This window comes from Mustela nivalis (assembly GCF_964662115.1).
Source record: "Mustela nivalis genome assembly, chromosome: 5".
Classification (NCBI taxonomy): Eukaryota; Metazoa; Chordata; class Mammalia; order Carnivora; family Mustelidae; genus Mustela; species Mustela nivalis.
This window is the reverse complement of record NC_139024.1, coordinates 65,291,516-65,312,590: the sequence shown is the minus strand read 5'-3', so window position 1 is coordinate 65,312,590 and position 21,075 is coordinate 65,291,516. Positions and strand designations below refer to the sequence as shown.

Genomic DNA, 21,075 nt, shown 5'->3' with positions numbered 1-21,075 from the left:
AAGTACTTCTTTCTGGAATAGCAAAGAAGCACCTCAGAGTATCTGCTCCCTGATAAAAGCAATAAGAACACCGTAAAAATTATCCAAATTAACTTTTTCTGAACTCTAGAAGTTAAACAAAGGCTTGCAACAACCTGAGGAGCATTTATTCAAGAAAAACAGCTTAATCTTGGTAGGAACATGAGCTTTGCGGCATTTTAACTTGCCATGGTCCCAATCCACTCTCCCAAGCTGCAGAGTAGCTTTAGAAACCAACAATCTCACAACTTAAAGCCAGCAGCCTAGTAGCCATGGGATGGGCCAGAAAATATAAGAAGCTCCCCCCAAACCCCACTCCCATACTTACTACTATAAAGCTCCATTCCCAGGGCTTGGCTTTCCTTGGCTTGGCTCAGAGCCTGCTCTGTGTGAAAAGCCCTAACCCCAGGGTGCATGCTGAAATAATCAGTGGCACAGCTGGCTGAGGCAGTGATGCCAACTGAAGCTAAGGAGAGTGGCCAAGGAGAGGCTGAGCAAAAAAATGTAAAAGGAAAAAGCTGGGAATGAGATGTCCACAGAGGACTTTGAAAAGATGCAACAAATTCCTGGGAACACAGCAGGACATATGTATGTGAACAAAAAGACCAGAGGTGCTTTCTCCCTCTGACTGACCTGAAAGTGAAGTAAGGCAGAGCTGTAATTGCCTGCAGTGAAGTGTTGGAAGAATGCATCCCAATACACACACACACACACACACACACACACGTTTGGTAAAGGCTGGGAGATCTACTCACTCAAAGCATTTAAAAATCTCTACCACACCTGACCACCAAGCTAAGTGAGCAGAGACTTCAGCAACAACCAAGCTAAGTGAGCAGAGACTTCAGCAACAACAAATCCTGGGCGGGTAGGTGCAGAGGAGGGGAAGGTGAGGAATCTGATTTCCAGACCTGCTGCACATGTAATATGGAGACAAGAAAAAACCAAAACAGTCCAGTAGAGCCAGCCACAGGAAACAAGGCAGTCCACAGAAACTGTCTATGAAGAAGCCAAGACATTGTTCCAGACAAAAAATTTATTTAAATATGTTCAAAGATAAAAATAAAACCATGTCTAAAGAATTAAGGTGTGAGAATAATTTCTGGCTAAAATAACAGTATCAATAAAGAGACAGAAATAATTAAAAAAGACAAAAAAATTCTAGAGTTGAAAAGTACAATAACGGAAATAAACAATTCACTAAAGAAGTTCACTAACAGATCTGGGCTGGCAGAAGAAACAACTTGAAGACAGGTCATCTGAGATTATGCAGTCTGAGGAACAGAAGGAAAAAGAATGAAGAAAAATGAATAAAGCTGCAGGGACTTGTGGGAAACCACCAGGTGTATCAACAATGAGATGATGAGAGTCTCAGAAGAGAAAAAATAGAAAGGAGAAGAACAATTTGAAGAAATAAACACTAAAAACTTACCCATTTTGTGAAAAACAGTAATCTACATATCCAACAAGCTAAACAAATTCCAAGTAGACATATCATAACCAAACAATTGAGACTAAAGACAAAAATTCTTCTGTGCTTTGGAGACTTAAGCAATAAGTATGTCTAAATTTATATAGCATTCTGAGTAAGATTTAAGAATAAAGTAACACATATTTATCACGGAAATGCTAAAATATAAATCAGAATGAAAATAATTCTTTCACTACCCAAAAAAGAAATCACTATTAATTCTCTGGAATAGATATTCTAAGAATCTTTTTTCCTCCATGCATTGGTTTTGGTGAATTTTTAAAATAGCACAGTCATAATCAAACTACACAAGTAATTTTGTTTTTTAAAGCTAACATTATTTAATGAGGAGGAGTATTTATTTAATAAATGCTAGCCAAGCCAATTATGAGTCCTTGCTGAAAAGAATAAATCATCTGAAATAAATTGTGTGAGGCTGAGGGAAATTTAATACCACCTAGTACTTAGGGCAGACACCCACAGGGGGCAGGCAACTTCCTGCTGAGGAAGCTGGTTTTCATTATTACACAAGAAATTAGGGAAGTATTTAATGTCTCTCACTTTAGAAGAGTAGAGAATGCTCACTTAAAGCTACAGAAATTTTCCTTTTTAACATGGTTTTCTGTATTTTTTAAAGGCAATTTGAAAGTGGGTTTTGGTTTCTCTGCTGCCTTCCCTACTACTGAGAAATCGTTCTCTAGGTACTCCTGTCCTGAGCTGTTACTTTCTACTGCATATGAAATTTGACGGTTTTCATACTTTAAATTATCACTTCTATCAACTGACCACATGGGCTAGAATTCCTCATGGGATTTATTAATCCCTTCATGTTTCTAAATTTCCATATTTAAGATAAGAAAATCCTTACAAAAATCCTCTTGCATGTTTCACAAATAAACTTACCACCCTTCATTTGATTATTCTTATACTACTGAACCTATATTTTATAGAAAGCTGTGAAATAATTATTAAAAAACTGGGGGTTACTCAAATTAAGATTTCAATGAATTTTAAAAAAACAAATGTCTTCCAGATAGACTTCGATCCTATTAAATAGAAGTATTACTCACAGATAATTGGATATCCATCTCGGCTGGCACAGGCCGCTGCTAATATTCTTCCATTATGAGAGAAAGCAAGACGAAAACATCCTCGTTCTCCTGTATTTAGTGAGAAGAGGTGCTTATTTGGGATACGGCAAGCCTAAAAACATACATTAAAAAAAAATAAATTAAGAAGCATTAAAATTTGAAGGCTAGTTGTTAAGCTACTGCAGTGGTAGAGCTTTATTTTTAAGCCCTTGACTGTGATGCAGAGAAAGAGGAAAGTAAACAAAATGTATGGAAAACTATAGTAAATTATTTTATTTCCTAACGAGGAGATCAGGTCTCCATAAAATAAAGTCACTTTACACTCCACTTCTAACTAGTACTTAATTTACCAAAAATTTGTAATTGGGGTGCCTATGTGGCTCGGTCATTAAGCCTCTGCCTTTGGCTCAGGTCATCATCCCAGGGTCCTGGTATCGAACCCCGCATCGAGCTCCCTGCCTGCTTCTCCCTCTTCCGATTCCCCAGCTTGTGTTCCCTCTCTAGCTGTCTCTCTCTCTCTGTGTCAAATAAATAAATAAAATCTTTAAAAAAAAGAAAGAAAGAAAGAAAAAGAAAGAAAGAAAGAAAATTCATTATCTGGTACTCTAAAGCTGTCACTATTGTGTGCACATTTGCATGCATACACACACACACACACACACACACACACACACACACACAATGATATGTATATGTATTGCCACATACACAAAACATCTTATCACAAAACGTCGTAACATGCTTATTCCATGACAGCAATTTTTGTGATTTTTGCTGAGCCATAAACTTCTTCAGTGACCATAACCTAAAGGCCTAGCTTAAGCGTGGGATGTATGAATGCTCATTTTCTCTCTCTTTTTATCTCTTAAAATAACCATCATTTGTGGCTACATTCTGAAAGGTATTTTCAAAGTAATCACTTCCTGTTGGTTTCTCATTCATTAATTTTATTAAAATTTCATAATTTTTGTTTTCATTTCCTATTATCAAATGAAACCAAAACTTTCCATGTATAATATCTACTGTAGAAAATACTACTTTTATTTATCCTAATTACATCTCTTCCAAACTTCAGTGATCGTTAGTTCCTGGGTTTATTATCTTTAAAGTTCAATTAAACACATATTGGTCCTTTACTAGATGCAATGAATGTGGTACACTTTCTTGCAAATGCCTTTTCATGTATTAGTCACAGCATCCTAAATGATTGGATAAATTAAGATTTTGGATAAACTGCATTTGGCAATGGCTCAGATGTACAAAATGAACCACTCTACTCTTTGTGGAACTAAATAATAGATTTGCATAACTGTATCAGCAATGCTTCTTGCTATTGTAAAATATGATAACCATTAATAAAAGCTTAAATAATCCTCAACCTATGGTAGAAAAATATACATATATAATCCATCAAAATGTGATTCACTGTGAAGAAGCTGGGGACTATAAAAAAATCTCATGAATCTATTAGAATGATATATTTTTTTAAAATAAAATCCATTTTACTAAGAAAACTCATTAAAAGATTTACCTCTTAAAACATCAAAAAAAATCTTTTTTTAATTGCTGTTATGGATTGAAATTTTGTCCCCCCCAAATTTGTATGCTGAAGCTCTAATTCCAGTACCTCAGAATGTAGCAGTATTTGGAGATAAAAATTTTTAAAGAGCTTTTTTATTAGCGTGGAGTCCTAATCTAATAAGACTTGTTGTCCCTGGGACACCTGGATGGCTCAGTCAGTTAAGAGACTGCTTTTTAGGCTCCTAACTCAGCAGGGAGTCTACTTCTCTGGCTGCTTGCCACTCCCCATGCTTGTGTATGCACTCAAGCTCTCTCTCTGACAAACAAATAAATAAATCTTAAAAAAAAAAAAAAAAACAAAAAAAAAACTTGCTGTCCTTGTAAGAGGAAGAGACACCAGGGTTCTAAATGCAGAGAGAAAAGACCTTGAAGAGGAGCAAGATGGTAGTCATCTGCCAGCTAAGGAGAAAGGCCTCTGAGTAAACCAACTCTGACAACCTTTAACCTTGGGACTTCAGCCTCCAGAACTATGAAGGAGTAAGCTTGGTTATTTAAGCTACCCCATCCATGGTTATTTCCTTCTGGCAGCTCCAGCTAACAGATAAAACTAACCTAAGTCCTTAAACAAAGAACTTATGATAGTGCTTTTATGCACACGATATATACCCTATTATTATCAAGTAAATTAATGGAAAGACAAGACTCTGGTTAAAAGCAAGGATAATCTGAGAGTTTCCAGTAGTAAGCTAATTACCCTCAGAGCTGCTGGAGCTTTTAAAATAAATATAGGCAGCTCTAAATGAATTGAGAATAATCAAGTATTTCACCTGCCCAGGTAGTCGTTTCCACTTCACTACTTCTTTAGAATCTTCTAGTCCAGGTTCTGCATCTACTGAACCGGCCTCATGGTGTCCTTCACAATACACTGGTTTACCTTTCTCCTCCTGGACAGTCACCACAGAATGGTAAGATGGCTTTATCTGAATGTGTATAGAAGATGAGAAAATATAAATATCAAATTAACCCTTTTTTTCTTTTCTAGCATCTAGGGTCTTTTAAATATTGAAACAAACAACGTGGAAAAGTTTTCAAAATGTAACCCAGAAAAACATCCTACTTTTATGTACACTATTCTGAATAAGATGAAAATTGCTTGGTTCTATACCCAAAAAGCCCTGAAAGTTGGGAGGAAAAAAACAGAACCCCAATAGTTACATGAAATGGTTTTAATAACTCTAGCTCTTTGTTTCTGCCTCTTCACCAATACCTACCAGATGTTATATCACAGCTCTGAGATACTATGGTATTCCTCACTTTAATACCACAAAACTGATATCAAAAAGACCTAAAGTTTTTAAATCTTCCTTTCCTTAAAAAGAGATTTAACTCCATTCAAATTAATGTAAACCAACCCTGTGGTCACACTTACATAATATCACTTATAGAACATACAACTGTCCTGAAATGTCTTATTGCAAATAAGACAAAAACAAAAGTTCTGTTTTAGAACCAATTCTTTGCTAGAATCATTCATTGTTTTAATCTGTGGAAAACAGTAGTAGAAACATTATTTACCAATTATTTGAATAATATTATGGAAAGTGTGTCTTATAAATCATGATACTGCAAATGCCTGGGCCAAATGCAGCTTGTTGTCTTTGCCAATAAAGTTTTATTGGAACACATCCATACCCATCTGTTTAACACTGGTTACATATGTCTATTAGCTACTTTCTCACTATAAAGGTAAAGCTGAGTAGTTGTAACAAAACCTGTATGGCCTACAAGGCCTAAAATATTAACTACTCTTGGGCTTTACAGAAAATATTTGTCAACACCTACTTTACATCATTCTTTTACCTTTCATTTTTAAAAAGCAGTATTACTTTTTAAAAATTCTCCTCACACTGAAACTTACATTTAGGACTTAATATTCATTAAGTATCTTTTATATATTAGCTAGCATAGTCTTAATACATAATTATTTAAAGTACCTTTATATTCTATAAATCTAATAAAATAATTTTAGAGGTCTTATCTTTTTAGAAATAAAAAACATCACCATTTAATTTCAAGAACAGAGAACCTATATTTCTATGTGCTATTATTAACTTACACATTCTGGAACTTTCAATCCTCTTACGGTTACGTATAATGTTGATGGATAATGATTCCTTGGATATTTTGACCACCATTCAAAAACCTCAACAATGTTTAATTGGGATCGATGCTTACTAGGTGGGTAATATAGCTGCAAACGAAGTTTTGAATTGATGTTTATATTTCCATTGGCTCCGAGAAGCTTAAAATAAGAATTCCAAAAAAAATGTCATTTTCACTAAAAATATGTCCAGTAAGCAACAGTACATAGTCAAAAACTCATTTAAAAAACTCATTTGCGGGGTGCCTGGGTGGCTCAGTATGTTAAAGCCTCTGCCTTCGGCTCAGGTCATGATCCCAGGGTCCTGGGATCGAGCCCTGCATCGGGCTCTCTGCTCAGCAGGGAGCCTGCTTCCTCCTCTCTCTCTGCTTGCCTCTCTGCTTGCCTCTCTGCCTACCTGTGATCTCTGTCTGTCAAATAAATAAATAAAATCTTTAAAAAAAAAAAAACTCATTTGCTGAAATTCCTTAGATTGCATTGTGTTCAGGATTGAGGCATCAATCAACAGAGCTGGCAAAAATATAGCCCATTTCATCCCTAGCCTTTTAGGGAAGGATGTAAAGTCATTGGGTTAGTAAGCTGAGAGGTGGTTATGATATACAGGGATAAAGTATAGTTTCAATAGAGGTGTTCGGTAATTAAACATTAAGCCCTCGAGAGACTTCTTTCATAAACCCTATTCCTATCTACCTGAAGCTTTTAAGAGAATAATATTATAAGGAGATATTATTCCCCAGCTTCTAAATCATACTTTCTATAGGTTGTTTTAATACTCACCATGCAATCTAGTTTACACTAGTATGATGCTTAGCATGAGTCAATGACTAAAATCAGCCAAGATCCTGTTATCATGGTTACAATTATATAATGTAAAATGTGGCTAAATAAGGCTTTATTATTTTATAATGTACAATAATAGTAATATATATATACTAAATGAATTAAAAGTGCCTCGAGCTGAGAATTAAGATAAAGTCTCATTTATATCTGGGTAGGGTCCAGACCCTACCTGTTGGGGTTTATTTGGACCACTACAGTAACTTTACAGTTATCTAGGACATTACTGGAATCAATGGTACAGGTATTAACACACTTAAACTTTAACTTGATTCATGCCACTTTTAAATTTTATTTTATTTATTTATTTGACAGAGAGAGATCACAAGTAGGCAGAGAGGCAGGCAGAGAGAGAGGAAGGGAAGCAGGCCCCCTGCTGAGCAGAGAGCCCCATTTGGGGCTCAATCCCAGGACTCTGGGATCATGACCTGAGCCAAAGGCAGCAGCTTAACTCACTGAGCCACCCAGGCGCCCAATTCAAGCCACTTTCTTAAAGATTTTATTTATTTATATGAGAGAGAGAGTGAGAAAAAGCATGAGCAGAGGGGAGAGGCAAAAGGAGAGGAAGAAGTAGTCTTACTGCTGAGTGCAGAGTCTGACGCCGGGCCCAGGATCTTGACCTGAGCTGAATGCAGATGGTTAACCAACTGAGCCACCCAGGCACCCCCATGCTACTTCCAAAGGTGGATTTTTCCTAATGCATGCATTTGTTAATTCTCTCAACAGACATTCACTGAACACTTTCTGTGTGCCACTAATATGCTGGGAGCTGGTGATAATTAAAGAAGAGAGAGCTTCAAGAGAGTGCTATAAAAATGCAGAGATCTGGTAAAATAAGGACTAAAACATGTTCAATGAATTTGTCAAAAAGAAGTCACTTTGGTGACTTTGAACAACTTAGAATCTATGAAGCCAATACAGAAGTGTTACAGGAGAGGAAGTACACAGAATACTCACACTTTGTAGGGGGTAGAGATGGGAGAATTCCTGATTTGCCATTTCTGCCAATGGCATAAAATGGATAAATAAATATCTACACACACTTAAAGGTAAAAATGCTGTAACACATTGTTTCCCAAGTGCAATTTGTAATTATTACTGCAGTTCTGCACAAATCTTAGCATTTTTAAAAGGAACAAAAGTGCTTTCTGATAAGACCACACAATGACAGTACTTACTATGTGAAAACAACTTTTTGGGGCTTTTTTTTTTTTTTTCCCTCTAAAGCAGTATGAAGGGGATAGAGAAAAGTTGTAACAGATTACAAAGGGTAATTTTAGAAGCTATACTGGATCAAGGGATTCCTAAGTCCACTTTATTTCCTCCTACAGCCAGTCTGGCTTCCTTTCAGCAGTCAGACTGCACTTTTTTTTTTTTTTTTTTTAAGATTTGATTTATTTTCAGAGAGAGAGAAAGAGAGTGAGCACGAGCACGCATGCATGCAAGCAGGGTAGGGGAAGAGGGAGAGATAATCCCAAGCAGTTTCCATGCTCAGTGCAGATCCCCACACAGGGTTGGATCTCATGACCCTGATATTATGACCTGAGCTTAACCACCCAGGTGCCCCGGCCTGCATTTCTTCTGAAGCCTCTAACCCCCAATATGGATTAAGTGCCTTACCTGCTTTTTCACAGCATCTACTCTATAGCACATAATCATGCAAGTAACATGATTATATGGAAACTGAGCTGGAGGGTAAGAACAATGTCTAATTTATCTATGAATGCTATGTATTTAGCAGAGTACTTGGCACTTCACAGACACTTAATAAATATTGTTCAAAGAATGGATACACAAATAGAAAGTTTTATAAATTGTACAAAATAGGTTAATTTCAAGACTTTAAAAAAATTTAATTTGTGTGCATGTGTGTTCTAAGATTCATTGTTTATGCACCACACCCAGTGCTCCATGCAATACATGCCCTCCTTAATACCCACCACCAGGTTCACCCATCCCCACACCACCCCCCTTTCAAAACCCTCAGTTAGTTTCTCAGAGTCCACAGTTTCTCATGGTTTGTCTCCCCCTCGGACTTTTTAATAACTCATTTATATTTGAAATCAGAAATAAAGGATACCAGATAAAAGAATTATAAAATTAACATTTCCCCTTTTGTAAAAATCAACCCATCACAACTCCCATCTATGCTGAAACACTCTAGTTAAAAACACCATCATTCCCTACCAAGATTACTGTAAGAATTTTCAACCTTAATCTTCCAGTATACATATGTATACCCTCTCTAATTCATCCTCCACCAAGCAAAGTAATCTTTCTAAAATGTAAGTTGGATTATTCTACTGTTTTTTTTTTAAGATTTTATTTATTTATTTGACAGAGAGAGATCACAAGTAGGCAGAGAGGCAGGTAGAGAGATCAGCTCTCTGCTGAGCAGAGAGCCCAATGCAGGACTCGATCCTAGGACCCCGAGATCACAACCTGAGCTCAAGGCAGAGGCTTAACCCACTGAGCCACCCAGGCGCCCTATTCTACTGTTTTGTTTAAAATCTTATAATGGCTTTCCATTGTTCTTTAGAATTCTGTAATGGCTTCCTGTTGCTATAATGGCTTCAGAGACCTCGCATGATCAAGACCACCATTTGCCCCCTCAGTCTCTGTCCTCCAATCTCAGTGGCCTTTTGGTTATTTGAGGATATCTTGCTCCTTCCAACATCAGGGTCTTTGCAAATATGGTACCCTCTATCTACCCACAACTCTCTCTTCCCCGCTGCTACCATCTAGCTAATACTCAGGTTCAATATTTTTTCCTTAGGAAATCTTTCCTTTACCTCCACACAGTATTTACAAAAATTGCAATAATTGATAAATTGTATAAGCAATTGTTTTATATCTGTTTTTCTTGCTAGAATATGAAGTCAATAAGGTCAAGGAGTTTATTTTCTTGTCCACTGACTTGAACCATTGTTGGTACACAGAAAGGGTTTAATAAATATCTTTTAAGGTGAATTAATGATGGCAGGTTGTTGTGTATCTTTTCTAATACTTCATACTCAGAACCAAATAGTATATCTGGCACACACTAGATACTCAATAGATATTTACGAATCCAAGTTATCACCTTAGCTTGCATTAGTAACTCTTCACAACTGAAATCTTAGATCATAACTCCTTATATGAAACTAAACTGCTTAGGAAAATGCAGCCCATCAGATTTGAAGAGGATTTTTAAAGCATTTAAAATGGGTGAAAAACATACCTTGAGAAATGCCCAGGCAATTTTCCGAAAGCCACATTCTTGGTGTTGAACTTCAGAATTATTCCTAATTTCATCCATGCTTAAGAAATCAAGAATCTGTAAACAAGTATAAAAATTATTTCACAGAATACTAACCTACCTAAAATTTAATATTTTCTGGTAACATACTGTTGAAATTTAAAAAGTAAGTTGTACACTTAAAAGGTGTTTTCTTCACAGGAAAGAAAAGCATTTATTTCATTCAGATTTATATTAACTCATCCTATTAGTGAGAGTGTACTTTCTGACCAGTTTACTTTCTATTAATAAATCATTTATTAAGATTTAATTCACTTCAAATATCAAGTATTAATCAACTCAAATATAGTCTAGGCACAAATATTCCAGTCACAGAATTCTTAAGCTTTAATCTTTTACTTTTTCATGTTTGAGTGCAGACTTCAAATGACTAATTAACAAACTCATGATCTTATCTCTGGGTCCTTCCTTGCAACACCTTCCTGAAGTTGGGGATTTTCTCTTTGGATATATGCTGTCATTAGGCATCTCAAGAGGATTTCTTTCATTATCTCCATCTTGCCTAGATGGAACTCATGGAATTTGGAATGAAGCTGCCACAGACTTCTCTGTATTCTAATTACCTGTCATAGACTATCACTTTGAACTTAACTGGTGTTTCTCAAAAGCTTAGCTAAGATAACAAATCTTTATAGATAGTTTAAAAAAGAATGATTCCATTCATCCCTCTTCTTCATGCACTTAAATCTGTTTTTGGATACAATAGAAGCTAAGGGAAAAAACACTCATAATACAAGAAAAATATATAACAAAGTAAAAACAACTTGTAATCTAGATGCATAGATGATCAAAATTAACATCTGGTTTATACACCTAAACCCTTTTCTGTACATTGCTAAGTATATGCATGTTACTATAAATCCAATGCTATTTTGCAAACTATTTTTATATACCATGCAGTAAATATTTCAAGTCAATACATACATAAGTATTTCATCATGTTAATGTCTGCCTAATATACTTTAGTATTATAAATACCATAAACTTAATAATACCTATTATTTACATAACCAAACCTCTTCCTGATTCAAGATTTGTTTTCCTAAAATTTTGACTGTTAACAGTGTTTAAGTATTCTTGCACACACATTGTTGTGTTCTTGTAATTTTTCCCTAAGTAGTAATGCTGAAAAGTAGAAAAATGATTTTTAAGACTTCTGATAGGCATCAAGTTGTTCTTAATAAACTCTAAAAAGCTGAAATCAAAAGTAGTTTTGTAGACAATAACACATTATGTTAAAATTTGAGAAGCAATTGCCACTCTGGAAAACAGTATGGAAGTTCCTTAAAAAGTTAAAAACAGAGCTACCCTCTAACGCAGCAATTGCACTACTAGGTATTTATCCAAAGAATACAAAAATACTTATTCTAAAGGGCACATGCACCCCAATATTTATAGCAGCACTATCAACAATAGCCAAACTATGGAAAGAGCCCATAGAAGCTGTGGGGTATGTGTGTGTGTGTGTATGCAAATACACACACACACACACATTAAAAAAAAAATACAATGGAATATTACTGATCCATCAAAAGGAATAAAACTGCCTTTTGCAACAACATGGATGAAACTAGAGTGTATTACTGCTAAGTGAAATAAGTCAGAGGAAGATAAATACCATATGATTTCATTCATGCACAATTTAAGAAACAAAACAGATGAACATAGGGAAAGGTAAGGAGAAATGAGATAAAAACAGAGAAGGAGGCAAACCATAAGAGACTCTTAACTACAGAGAACAAACTGAGGGTTGCTGGAGGGGAGGTGGGTGAAGGGATGGACTAAGTGGGTGGTGGGGATTAAGGAGGGCTCTTGTTGGGATGAGCACTGGGTATGATATGTAAGTGATAAATCACTAAAGTCTACTCCTGAAACTAAAACAAAACAAAACAAAACCCCCAAAAAACATAAGAAGAAACGAAAAATGTCAAAATCCAACATTCTTTCTTAAATTTATTTTATTAAATTACTAAATTGAATGTGAAGGAACATTATAACCAAGGACAAATTTCTATGACAAAGAAAAAGTTCCTTGACATACAAGTTATTACTCTTTTTTTAAAAAAGATTTTATTTATTTATTTGACAGACAGAGATCACAAGTAGGCAGAGAGGCAGGCAGAGAGAGATGGAGAAGCAGGCTCCCTGCTGAGCAGAGAGAGCCCGATGTAGGGCTCGATCCCAGAACCCTGAGATCATGACCTGAGCCAAAGGCAGAGGCTTTAACCCACTGAGCCACCCAGGTGCCCCCCAAGTTATAGTACTCTTTAAAAAAATCACAGCTTTGTATAAATCAGACAATATAATCACAGATGTAAATGGTGGAATATTCATATCACAAACATACACAAATCATCTGAAAGTTAAAGATCAAAAAAACAGTAATTCCACAAAATCAGTCATTGGCGATGTTCATGCCCTGCTGTTCCAACTCCCCATCTTGCTTAAACTGAAAGAGAGGTTTTCTCTACTTCCTTTTGCTTATAGAGAGATGACACGAAGTAGAGAAAAAAAACGTATACTTTAGATTCAAACCATCTTGAAACACAAATTACCTACACTTAAAACTGGAGTAACTTTGGGTAAAAAACTACACTCTGAACACTAATTTCGTTTGCATAAAAAATAGTTAGAATAACAAGTCAGCTCAAAAGCCATATATTTCATTTTTTAAAAAAATTTTATTCATTTAAGAAAGAGAGGAAGAGACAGAGACAACACAAGCAGGGGGAGGGGGGGGCAGGGAGAGGAGGGAGGAGAAGCAGACTCCCCCATGAGGCTCATGGGGCTCAATCCCAGGACCTGGAGATCATGACCTGAGCTGAAGGCAGATGCTTAACTGACTGCTATCACACCAAAGGCCATCTATTTCATAAAGCCTTCCGTGACAGCCCCGATCCTCTATTCACCCTCCACATCTAGGAAGTTCTATTTCATTTTGGTTATATATTATATTTTATTAGTCAAGTGGTCTGTGTGTGTTCATCTTTCTTTCCCTTGGTTGTGTACAAACCCTTAGGGAGTCCAATACTGTTTAATGACTTTACAGTTTGTAAAATGGGTTAACAATGGAGGATTGTATAGATATAGATTAGATTCATCACTTCAGTTTATAGTCCTGTCATTACTGTCAGAATTAAATAATTCCAAGTGAATTACATGGCTAACTATTTACACTGGTAAATGCTCAGCACATATACTATTATAGCATATTACATCTCCACAGCCTATTACAAACACTAAATCTTAGGGATTAAATCTGCACAGTACTTTCTTGCATTACTAAACAAGTAAAAACAATAGCTTAAATTTATGCTATTAAAGTATTAAACAAAATTTAGTTTAAATTGCTCTATTCAACTCATACCTCAAAAAACAAGATGACTTTAGGGCTCTCATCAAAATCTCGAAGCAAATAGGGAAAGTTTTCATTAAATATAATTTGTTCTTCCCACTCTGGAATTCTTGATTTTAACTGTTTAAAATCATATGGCTGGGTCATAATAGGAAGAATGTAATTCACATTTTCTTTCTCATAGTGAGATGAAACAGGCCGTTCACTGTCCCAAAAAAAAAAAAAAAAAAGATGCTTCCATTAACATGATTCTTTATAATTTTGAGGTGAGAAAAACATAGTGATCAAGGTGAAGAAATAATGAATATAGGCATGATATACAATGAAAAATTATTTTGACTGTCCACATCGTGAAAATTACAAATTTATGACACTTAGAACCATCTACTACCATCTTGTATCTATACACTATCGATTGGTTTCACAGAGTTATCTTATTACAGAAACATAAAGTGAGAGTGTGACAGAGCTAGACTCCTTCAGAATCTTAAATAAGTCTGTAATAAAAGAGTACACTACATTTAAATAAGAAAATGAGCACAACAGGATTGCAAACTCTTTGAGGTGTGTCATATTTTTTTTGTATGCTCTAAGATAACTGAATAACTGATAATCTTCACGGTCCTCATCACTGTCATTTTTCCAACCAAATGACTTTTGAATTCCAGTATAATCAATTATTATTATTATTATTATTATTATTAAAGATTTTATTTATTTATTTGACAGAGAGAGGTCACAAGTAGGCAGAGAGGCAGTCAGAGAGAGGAAGGGAAACAGGCTGAGCAGAAAGCCTGATGCGGGGCTTGATCCCAGGACCCTGGGATCATGACCTGAGCCGAAGGCAGAAGCTTTAACCCACTGAGCCACCTAGGCGCTCCTAGTATAATCAATTATTTTACGGTGCTTTTTATTTATAAGCTTCAAGCACATATTAGCTATATAATATTAGGTAAAAATAAAAAGTCAAGATTTACTGACTTTATATGAGGCCCAAGTAACATATTAACTTCAAAAGAAAAATATTAAGTTAGACAATTAAAACACATACAGTGCAACATGCAATGATTTATACTGCAAGTTCAATGCCATAAATTAGTCATTAAGTTAGGGAGAAGCTCTCTCAACTCACCTCCACTTAAAATGAATCAATGAATTAAGAAATGTTCTCTATTTCTTCTAGAAAACATACTAATCAGTATCAATGGTCTAAGAACACCTACAACCAGTAAATTATTCTCTAATACAAATCCTTAGCTCTATTTCCATTGAATTTTGGTTTTTTTAAGATTTTTAAAATTCATTTCATTGAGAGAGAGACAGTGAGAGAGGGAATAAAAGCAGGGGAAGTGGGAGAGGAAGAAGCAGGCTTCCTGCTGAGCAGGAAGCCAGATATGGGGCTCCATCCCAAGACCCTGGGATCATTACCTTAGCCTAAGGCAGACACTTAACAACTGAGCCACCCAGGCACCCTTCCACTGACTTTCAGTGGTAGAAAAGAGGACTTCTACTGTAGACAGTTTCAATCTCAAGGGTTGGCTGTACAATTAAAAAAATTACCTATCGGGACGCCTGGGTGGCTCAGTTGGTTAAGCAGCTGCCTTCAGCTCAGGTCATGATCCCAGCGTCCTGGGATCGAGTCCCACATCGGGCTCCTTGCTCTGCAGGGAGCCTGCTTCTCTCTCTGACTCTGCCTGCCACTCTGTCTTCCTGTGCTCGCTCTTGCTCGCTCTCTGACAAATAAATGAATAAAATCTTTAAAAAAAAAAATTACCTATCAGCTTTCTTGACATATTGACCAGTATTCTCATCAATCACATGAATTTTTACCATTGGGTGAGAAATCATATAATCGGACTTAAGTCGATCAGTGCGGTGAATGTAAACTCCCAGGACAAGATCATCATCAAGCAAACATTTGGGATAAACTGGACTATCTCGGCTTGTTACTTCATGAACACCATCACCATCAGTGTCTTCATTATCATCTGAAACTATATGCATGGAAGAAAATCAACATTATAATCAATTGTTCCCACAACAATATATTTAACAATATACACTGAATTTAAATATAAGCCAATCTTTATAATCCATGATTATTTGTCTTTGTTAACAAAGTAACTTCAAAGGAAGAATAAAGAAAAAGCCAGACAAGAGCAGATTACATTCTGAGAGTAAAATATTACATTTACTAATGCATCAAAATAGGATGAGGAATCTTTCTTTTTTTTCCCTAACAAGGACCAAGAACACAAAAATAAAATATTAAGAACAAAAGACAAAAAAGTGATTTTATGTAGTGGAATATGCAATACTCAACTCATCTGTAACTGTAATTTCTACTTCTGGGTTGGATGTAGTAGGATGTAGCAGGTCAATGCTTCTCGTAACAACTTGAAAAAGCCAAATGAAGTACAAAAACCTTACTGGTAAAGGCATCAGAACAGTATGGAAACAATGTACAGCAGATGGGCTAAAATTCCAGAAAGGGAGAATCATTCAGTGGTAAGCTGATGGACTAGTAGCTATTTTAGTCTCTGGGGACATTTACTGTTCCAGGGTGTGGGCTGAGGATCAGGGTTTGGCCCCCGCAAAAGGTCACCACTGGGTGAAAGAGTACCCACAAAACTTTTAGTGGTAAGTGGCTGATTGGGCTAAAGCAGTCACAGAGATCTGAGGAGCCTCAAACACATAGCTAATTTTCCCCCACAAAACTGAATTCTGAGGCTATGTGATTGACTAAAGTAGTAGTGAAATCTCTCAGGCTTCTGGTACTAAGAGACGATGACCACCAGGGGGAGGGGCCTGAAACAAAACGGGCAAAATAAAGCCCTAGAGGGCATGGTCATTTTCCACCTATAGCTGCTTTTCACCTGGGGTCACTTACTAATTCTGGGCACAACTAGAGGTTGAGAATCCAGGCATGGCCCTGGCAGAAGACCCCTACTGGGGGACAGAGAAACCAGCAGAGATTCTGGCATTCACATGGGGCTAGTGACAAAACTGTAGACCTGAGGAGCCTCAAACACCTGGTCAGTCTCCCCTTCAAGGTAGCTGCCAAATTTTGAAGCTGAATGCGACAGAAGGCTAAAGGACCAGGCTGAAAACCTCAGAAGGCCTAAACTGAATCTTTGAGGCTGAAGAGACAAATACCTGCCAGATTCTCAGTTCAAAACTCCTATAATGCCACATCTTAGAAATGGGGCAAATTGAAGATACAGTTTTTATCAAAACTACAATCTAACCCTGACATAGCCCAATTCCTGATGGATTAAAATCAGTTTCTTCACCCTATCTGCCTAAGAGTAAAGAGGAAACCTTTTCTAGTAGAAAATAAAATCATCTGTAGCCTCTAGCATTCTACACACAACATCCAGCATATAATAAAAAGTTACTACATATAAAGGGGCAAGACTATATGACCAACAACCAGGAGAAAAGAGAGAAAACAGAAGCTGACCCACAGATGATCCATTCCGGAATTAGCACACAAGGACTTTAGATAACTATGATTATCAATATGTTTAAGAAAATCAAGGAAAAAATGGGTTAAAATGGAAACTTTCAACAGAGAACCGGAATCCATTAAAAAACCCAACAGACTGGGCGCCTGTGTGGCTCAGTTGGTTAAACTACTGCCTTCCGCTCAGGTAATGATCCTGGAGTCCTGGGATCAAGTCCCGCATAGGGCTCCCAGCTCTGCAGGGAGTCTGCTTCTCCCTCTCATGTTCTTTCTCACTCTCTCTCTCAAATAAATAAATAAAATCTTGAAAAAAAAAAAAACAACAACAACAACCCAACATTCTGGAAAGGAAAAATAAAGCATCTGAGGAGTGCCTGGGTGGCTCAGTTAATGTCTGGTTCTTGATCTCAGCTCAGGTCTTGATCTCAGGGTTAAGAGTTCAAGCCCTGCACTAGGCTCCATACTAAGCATGGAGCCTACTTTAAAAAACAAAACAAAACAACACAGCATTTGAAATTAAGAACTCAATAAGATAGAGGACATATATCTCTATTATATCCACATACCCATTAATATCATGTTGGACAGAAAGACATGATTAGTGAAACAGAAAAAAGAGCAGTATCAATACCCAAACTTAAGCATAATGGAAAAAAATTTTTAAAAGAATATAAGGAAAAATCATAAACAAGTAGACATACTTAAAAAAATAAATGTGAATTTATAATTTAGAAAAAGAGGAAGGAATAATGAAGAAGCCATATTCTAAAAAAAATTTGAATAATTGAATTCTCCACAACTAATAAGTGATATCAACCAAAAAATTCTAAGCAGGGTAAATTCGAACGAAGCATATTTAGGCATAATGTGATAAAATACTGACATCAAAGACAAAAAGAAAATCTAAAGATGAGTCAGATGAAAAAAAAGTCACATTTCCGCTAATGGGACATAAGTGCTAGAAAGAGAAATGATGGAAGCCAAGAGACAACTGACTGATTTCTCCAAAGTACTAAAGAAAACCAACCTACAACCTAAAATTCTATTCTAGCAAATACAGATAGAAATGAAAGTAAAGGCATTTAACACGACAAAACCTATGGGGATTAGCAGGCCTATACCAGGAGAAATACTAAATTGAGCTCTTCAAGCAAATGAAAAATGGAAAAATGAAAATTCATTAAGGAAAAAGTAAATTTTGGGATGAAAATAAATTAATATCAGCTGTAAAAAATGATCACTAAAACAGCTATGAAGTTTAAAATACATGCAGAACTAAAATGCATAATAAGAAACCTATGAGACAGGAAAGACAGAGATACAGAAAAAGCACGTGACAAAGTTCGGATGGAATTAAACTATCCTAATGCTCTAGCAGTTCTGGGGGAGCATATTTTGTTAGGGAGTTAATTTGTATTAGACTATAGTAAGTCAAGAATAAACTCAATGTTCCTGAGGAAAAAAAAAATACAAAACTGTAAAAATATGTATAATTAAGTTAATAAAAGAAGAAAAATTTTTAAATAAATAACTCAAAAGAAGACAAGGAGAAAAAGAAAATGAGACAGGTGGATCATACACAAAACAGTGTAAAATACATACACAAAACAGTGAAATAAGAAATATAAATCCACAGAAAGACTAGAAACAAGAAGGGGGCTTTTTGCTTTTTGGGAGTGGCGTAGAGCACTTCACATTTACTGAGGGTCTGCCCCCAAGGAGCTCACAGGCTAGGGACTGAGACCCTCCCATGTTCTAGGGTCAGGTAAGAAAAGAGGTGAAGGCAAAAAAGGAAGGAAATGAACAGACACTTGTCCCATGTAAGGGGGATGCAAAGTAGGCACAGGCAAAGAAGCCTAGAGGGGTGAGGTGGGGGAGAGATGCAGTAATGGCAAGCTCCATCTAGACCTGAGGACCACAGACTAAGCACAGGTCTAAAGGCTACCTGCCCTCCACCACGTTGGCACCATCTGGCACTGTATGGTGGTAATGCTAGAGAAATTAGGATGGGAAAAACTATACTATGCAAACTCAAACTACAAGTAGACTTGGAGGGAAAATTATTAGAGACAAAAAAGTTACTGTATAATGATTGCTCTTATACACTGAATGCTTGTATCCCCACAAGATACATATGTTGAAATCCCAACCTCCAATGTGACAGTACTAAGAGGTGGGGAGATGATTAGGTCATGAGGGTACAGCCCTCATGGATGGGCTACCCTGCTATGTGAGGTTACAGTAAAAAGGCATCAGTCTACATCCAGGAAGTGGGTCCTCACCAGACACCAAATCTGTGGGTGCCTTGATCTTGGACTTTCCAGGCTCCAGACTGAACAAATAACTATTTATTGTTTAAGCCATCTAGTCTATATTTTGTTACAATGATTAAGACAACTTGGAAGTGTCAATCTGACAAGAAGATATAACATAACTTCAAAATACATAAAGGAAAAAAAAAAAAAACAAGCCTAACAGAAATAAAGAAAAAACAAAGAAACCTCAAATCACAGTGCAAATTTTAATACCTGTCTCAACAAATGGATAGAATAAATAGCCAAAAAACCCAGGAAGATGAGAGGCACCTGGGTGGCTCAGTCATTAAGCATCCACTTTCAGCTCAGGTCATTATCCTGGGCTCTCCTCTCCGGAATGAGCCCCGCATCAGGCTCCCTGCTCAGTGGGAAGCCTGCTTCTACCTCTCTCACTCCTCCTACCTGTGTTCCCTTGCTTGCTGTGTCTCTCTATATCAAATAAATAAATAAAATCTTAAAAAAAAAAAATCAGGAAGATGAGCTGAACACAATAAACTTGATCTAACGTAAACAGGACACTGCACCCAATGATACCAGAATTCACACTCTTTTTAAATGCACATGAAATATTTAGCAAATTGACCATAAGCTGGTCATAAAGAAAGCCTCAATAAATTCAAAAAACTGAAATCATTCAACAATATGTCCTCTGATAACAATGGCAGATACAAACTAAAACCAAAAAGGAATTAGAAAATGACGCTGGCTGAGATGAAACAATATACTTCTAAAAATAGGTGATTGAAGGAGAAATTAAAATGGAAATTAGAAAATGTTTTTATTGAACAACAATGAAGATATTATAACAAATTTGTGGGATGCAGCTAAAGTAGTACTTAGGTGAAAAGTTAAAGTCTTAAATATATATAAAAACTGAAATCTTATAAAATCTATCTTACAAAGTTAAAAACAGCAAATGAAAGAAAAGAGAATGAAGAAACTAATACAAATAAAATAACCAAAATAGTACACAAATGAACAACAGATAAAATCAAATCCAATGGCTGATTTCTTTGAAAACTGAAAATCCTGAGACTGATCAAGAAATCTAGGAAAAACAAATTACCAGTATCAAAGGACACCCTTTCAGATGCCACAGACAGACAAAATTTGAAAATTTGGATTAAATGAACAAATTCCTCAAGAAATAGTCTCTCAAAGCTGACAGAAAAAACAGTATGTGAAGAGTGATATTTATTAAAGAAACTAAATCTGATTTAAATTCTTCCCACAAAGAAACCTTGGCTTAAAAGTCTCCATTAGTAAATTCTTCCAAACATTTATGGAAGAAATAACACCAATTTATATAAATGCTTCCAAAGAATTGAAAAATATGAAACATTTCCCAGTTTTTTTGAGAGTATCAAAACCTTGCTATCAAAAACTGGGTATTTCCAGAAAGAACTGTATAAACTATTCTCTCTCATGATCCGATACAAATATTCTAAACAAGGCATCAGCAAATCAAATCCAATAACAGATTAAAATACACACACACACACACACACACACACACACACACAATACACTGTAACTAAGCTG

At 36.1% G+C, this 21,075-nt stretch overlaps 1 protein-coding gene across 9 annotated transcripts in view; it reads right to left on the bottom strand.

Moving 5' to 3' along the window:
- AHI1 (Abelson helper integration site 1) overlaps positions 1 to 21,075 on the bottom strand; it is a 212,151-nt gene that overhangs the window by 167,931 nt on the left and 23,145 nt on the right. For all 9 annotated transcript variants that reach the window (XR_014311910.1, XR_014311911.1, XR_014311912.1 and 6 more), the window contains exons 7-12: positions 15,527 to 15,746; positions 13,765 to 13,957; positions 10,320 to 10,415; positions 6,218 to 6,403; positions 4,929 to 5,081; positions 2,560 to 2,692 (exon numbers count right to left, since the gene is read on the bottom strand). Coding sequence is in view for 6 of the 9 variants with exons in the window: in XM_082731093.1 (XP_082587219.1) it covers positions 2,560 to 2,692; positions 4,929 to 5,081; positions 6,218 to 6,403; positions 10,320 to 10,415; positions 13,765 to 13,957; positions 15,527 to 15,746 (981 nt within the window). In the remaining 3 variants the exon portion in view is untranslated. The remainder of the gene's footprint in view (positions 1 to 2,559; positions 2,693 to 4,928; positions 5,082 to 6,217; positions 6,404 to 10,319; positions 10,416 to 13,764; positions 13,958 to 15,526; positions 15,747 to 21,075) is intronic.